This window comes from Parastagonospora nodorum, genomic scaffold (assembly GCF_000146915.1).
Source record: "Parastagonospora nodorum SN15 scaffold_82 genomic scaffold, whole genome shotgun sequence".
Classification (NCBI taxonomy): domain Eukaryota; kingdom Fungi; phylum Ascomycota; class Dothideomycetes; order Pleosporales; family Phaeosphaeriaceae; genus Parastagonospora; species Parastagonospora nodorum.
This window is the reverse complement of record NW_001884630.1, coordinates 1-4630: the sequence shown is the minus strand read 5'-3', so window position 1 is coordinate 4630 and position 4630 is coordinate 1. Positions and strand designations below refer to the sequence as shown.

At 51.7% G+C, this 4630-nt stretch overlaps 3 protein-coding genes across 3 annotated transcripts; 1 reads left to right on the top strand and 2 right to left on the bottom strand.

Annotated features, from left to right (window-relative positions):
* Positions 1 to 205: 205 nt before the first annotated feature.
* On the bottom strand, positions 206 to 930 carry SNOG_16592 (hypothetical protein). The gene is made up of 3 exons (XM_001806625.1): positions 836 to 930; positions 581 to 783; positions 206 to 490 (listed from the first exon to the last, which is right to left on the bottom strand). The coding sequence occupies exons 1-3, from the start codon at positions 913 to 915 to the stop codon at positions 252 to 254; spliced, it is 522 nt and encodes a 173-aa protein (XP_001806677.1). The 5' UTR covers positions 916 to 930; the 3' UTR covers positions 206 to 251.
* A 266-nt stretch (positions 931 to 1196) lies between these two features.
* Positions 1197 to 1962, bottom strand: SNOG_16591 (hypothetical protein; the record flags this gene model as incomplete). Its single annotated transcript, XM_001806624.1, has 2 exons — positions 1197 to 1537; positions 1596 to 1962. The coding sequence occupies 2 exons, from the start codon at positions 1960 to 1962 to the stop codon at positions 1197 to 1199; spliced, it is 708 nt and encodes a 235-aa protein (XP_001806676.1).
* A 1782-nt stretch (positions 1963 to 3744) lies between these two features.
* Positions 3745 to 4616, top strand: SNOG_16590 (hypothetical protein; the record flags this gene model as incomplete). The annotated part of the gene is made up of 2 exons (XM_001806623.1): positions 3745 to 3860; positions 3890 to 4616. The coding sequence occupies 2 exons, from the start codon at positions 3745 to 3747 to the stop codon at positions 4614 to 4616; spliced, it is 843 nt and encodes a 280-aa protein (XP_001806675.1).
* Positions 4617 to 4630: the final 14 nt, after the last annotated feature.

Here is a 4630-nt window from a genome sequence, read left to right as displayed (position 1 = left end):
AACGATCGCCAGGAGCCATGCGACGGTCCCTATAGTGTGGATTTGGCACACGTAAGTACATGATCTGGATGGTCTTCGTGTCGTGCGGGGATTGGGAGCCGGCTGGGCGCAATAAAAATCCATCATTCACACTCTGTTGCGCGTCGATTTATTCTACACCGGCTTTTCCACGTTAAATCAATGAAGATATTCACAAGATCTCGATGCCTCCAGAATCCACAATTATTCATGTTCGTAACAAACCCACAAAATTAGCCGCTGAAGAACTCCTCAAACTTGCTCTTTCCTTGAAGCTGGTCAATCTCGCGCTTCAACACGTCTATCCTGTAGTTCTTAAAAGCCTTTTCGATTCTGGCCTTTGCTTCAGGATCCTTCGTGATAGTCCGCGATGCAGATGCAGTTCCTGTCAAAAGACCGATCTCACCACCCAAGAAGAGACCACTAACGGAGAAGAGGAAGTAAGTTGCGGCATCGCCCCATCGAGAAGGACCTGATAACTTTGCTGAAATGTCGGGAATGGGTTCTGCAGTTGACAGTCAGAAACGGCGAGAACCGTGACCGAGAACAAGGGCTGACTTACCTGTACGGCCATCTGCAAATCGAACTTCCACGGGCTTCTCCATTGCCCTGAAGGCGTTGAAGTATGCGAGACGCATTGCGCGAAGTCGGAAGGCAAAGTAGACACCGAGGCCGAGTCCAGCAAGGGAGGCGATACCCGCGTGTGTAGAAACCTTGCCGCCTGCGCTCTTCAGCAAGTCACGATCTTGTTGGGTTAAGACTGCCCTGCGTCAGCTTTCACATATCTTTCTTAGGAACCTGCGCGATGATTGCATACTCATGTTGTAGATGTTCTTCGGCTAGCTGCTTGAGATCGTTGCTCCTGTGGGAGCGAAATGCGGCCAATGATTCAGACATCCTTTTGTTGTGTGCGAGTATTATGGATCAGAGATAGAGATAAATTTCTGTCGAGGAATTGAGCGTATAAGTGATGGTATTGACGAGGTTCCTGAATCTTCGTTGAGGCTCGCAATTATGACATCATATAAATGCGGAACTGGCCGGAGACAAAAACACTACCACAACTTAGCATGCGACGCATCCAATCCATCAGCATTCTGCAACGAGGATTTATATTATAAATTTATATCTGCAAAAAGACATTCGCTCACAAAGGTACTGTGCCGCTATTTGGCGCTTTAAGAATCTCCGAACCCTCTCTGCTTGTGGTAGATCGCAGCATCAATACCCTTCGCGCTTGCCATCACCTTCTTGGTCCAATCTGTCATTGGATCTAGTGGCTTAACTTCCGTACCGAGCGCGTTTTCCTCGCCGAATTCATGCACAGCGAGGAATGACAGCTTCTCGTTTTGCTGGCTACCGGTCGAATGCTGATGTAGGAGGCTGAAGCGTGACGTCCTCCAATATCCAGGCTCCTTCGACATTTGCTCATTGTGCTCATCTTTATACCATGCGTCTAGGTCTGCTTCTCCGCCTTGCGCAGGCTGCACCATAGCCAGCATCATCACAGGTGCAGCTTCTGTGGCACGCGAAATCAGCAGCCACTCAATGACCATCAGTAAGATTTTGAGACATACCTTCGCCATGTGCGGACTTCTCATACAGCTGGACGAATGAATAGATCCTCGTTTCGATCTCGATGTAGTCATCTACCGTTCCCTCAAAAAGCCCCGAATTGCTTGTCCTCGGAACCTCTTGGATTTTTCCAGCCTGTACCTGGGCAAGCTCAGGCACGTTGTAGACGATGAGATGCTGCTTATCGTAATCTGCATTCGCAGCCTGGTACAGCCACGCCTTCTTCACCACACCAGATGCTATGAGAGCTGGCGCATATTCTCGGCCAAACCAGTCTTCCAAAGTTTCTTCCGAAATAGTTGGAGAATCGAGCAGCTTGAAGAAGCTGAGGATGATACCTGGTCCGGACCACGCTTGGGGTGTCGACATCTCGATTTCAGGCCTTGACTCAACTCTGAAGACAGAAGGAAGAAGCGGTATATAGCAACTATGTGGTTTGCCTCTTCGTGGATCTCGGATGGGATCCAGACCTTTTTCATACGTTGCCTCTATGCCTGTGCTGATCCCGCCCAATGCCAACTGTGTGAGCGGCTCTACTACTCGGCGAGGCTTATTCTCCGCAGCTAACAGTTTCGGCTGCTGTTATCCGATGAGCAGCTCCACTTCGAAAGTCGGTGTAAGGTTGAATATACGTTCTACTCTTCACATAGCACCTACCGAGACGATGTGAACCTACCTATTGCATCCGAATTTTCTGGCACGTGGACGAGAAAATTACAGCGCCTTCTCAATTTGCGCACCTGTGTGGTGGCATGTAACGTATCCCCACCTACGATATTCTTCTCTTCCGACATTCGCCATAAATGGCTTGAATACCAAGTCGTCTTGATCGGATGCAGATCAAGATACTTATAGGTGGCTCAGGATCACATGCCTGCGTGGATCCATCTGGCTAGCGCAAAGCAAACAAGGGTGTCGTCACGACTTCTTCCAGGCTTCGAGAAGCCGCAAGCTCAATTGGAACTTGATCCTTGTGGTAACTCCAAGTCCGAAAACGGCGAATGTGGCGTTGTTCATTGGTGTGACCTAGGTGTATGTTACATCGGGAATTCCGCTACACCAAGCCCGGGGGCACCTTCTACTGCCTCACTCACAAGCCACTTGGTTGTGATGGAGCAAACGAAGAAGTAAATGCTATTCGTCTATGCTAATCACACGAGACTAGACTTTAGTGCATCGTCCTTGATGCTGGTGAACTTCGCTCCAACATTGCTGACTGCTATCGTAACCTTCACGGGCGTCTGCACTTCCCTGTAGATTCCATTGTGGCAGCACGTGCACTCCGACCGATATCGCCTGACTCAGGTCAATCCAGATCTCCCTTGAGGAATGCAATGCGCGATCGTGTTGGCAACCACCAGCCATCTTCACGACATCACAACATAGCTAGCAAACACATCGCACCCATCAAACAACAGAACATCGCAAGAACAACTCATCGTGCGAGCAGTATATTCTTCCCCCGAACATCTATATATACAGATATGATCTCTGTGTAGCCCACAACCACACGTCGACAAGTACGACTTCCACCACCCCTCGCCAAATCACCCCAGGTATGCGACTTTTTCCTCGATGCAGCTTAGCACCGACACCTGCACGCACAGCAACAGCAAACCGCACAACTTTCTGTATTCCCCCGGTATCCGACGGTGCCATCCGGGAGCACCAAAGGGTACTTGTGCGACGCCGCCGTGGCGGGGCAGCGAAAGCGTTGTGTGACGATGCTATGCTGCGTTCGGTCATGAGCGAGCTGCTGTGACCCGGTGAGTTGGGTGTTATATAGGTCGGCGCCATCGCAAATGCTTTCACGCCCTTGGGAGCTACGGATCCGTGCGGGTTATCTTGCTTGACGCTCGTTCCTAACTTTGCCTCCGAGGACGAGATAACATTACTACCTATGGTATATTACACTATAATTGAACCAATGATGGGAAATCTCAAGACGGCGATTATTGCGACTAATGCGGTGCTTATTGCGCTGAGTTCGGCGGCGATTGCGTGTCGGATTTGCAGGCGGGTTTTCCTTGTTCGGTCGTTCAGTTGGCATGATGGTGAGTTGAAGGACCACTTATAGAGACAAAAACTTACCTCAAAACAGCCCTCATCACCGTCGCTGCATTATCAGCCACGATATTTTCTACCCTACAAATGATCTCCACACGCTACGGCCTGGGCCTGCATGACGAGCAACTCCAGCAATCACAACTAGAACAACTGGAACTAAGCATGAAGGTAAAAAAAATACAGCCCCCACTTCATCTCCCGTAAGAATCTAACACCTCCCCAAGCTCAGCCTCGCTTCCCGCATCTTCTACTTCATGTGCAATTGGGCGGTCAAGCACTCGCTCCTCCTCTTCTACTCCACCCTCACCATCGACCACTACCCGCGCCTCAGCATCTACACCATGCACTTCGTCGCCTTCAGCTTCGGCTTCACCTGCATCCTCTTCACTTTAATCCGCTGCCTGCCCATCACAGACATCCACATCGCGCCGGGCGGCGCCGAATACAGCCGGCGCTGCGTCAACACGGTCGACTTCAACTACTTCAACAGCTGCTTCATGCTGGCCAACGACATCGTCCTGTACGCCATGCCGCTCGTCTTCACGTGGAAACTGCACGTCAGCCGCCCGCAGCGGCTCGCCGTCAATCTGCTCTTCCTCCTCGGCACGCTCGTCCTCGCCGCCAGCGCCGCGCGCATATACTTCGTCTACAAGCAGGCGCACAGGCCCGACTTTACGTACCGCTTCGCCATGGCGATGCTCTGCGCCGTGATTGAGAACCACCTCGCCATCATCGTGGCGTGCGCGCCGAGCATAAAGGTCATGCTGCTGCATGTGTTCCCCGGCTTGGAGGGCCGGTTTGAGAAGCTGGTTAGCAAGGGGAGTAAGAGCGAGGGGTCGGAGTGGAGTTTTGGGGCGGGGGTGGTGGAGGAGGTGCTTGGACGGGGGAGGGGGGGAGGTTACGCTTGTGGGGGAGAGGGGCACGAGGGAGAGGAAGTGGTGGTGTCCGCCGAGTAGTTGGGAGGTTAATC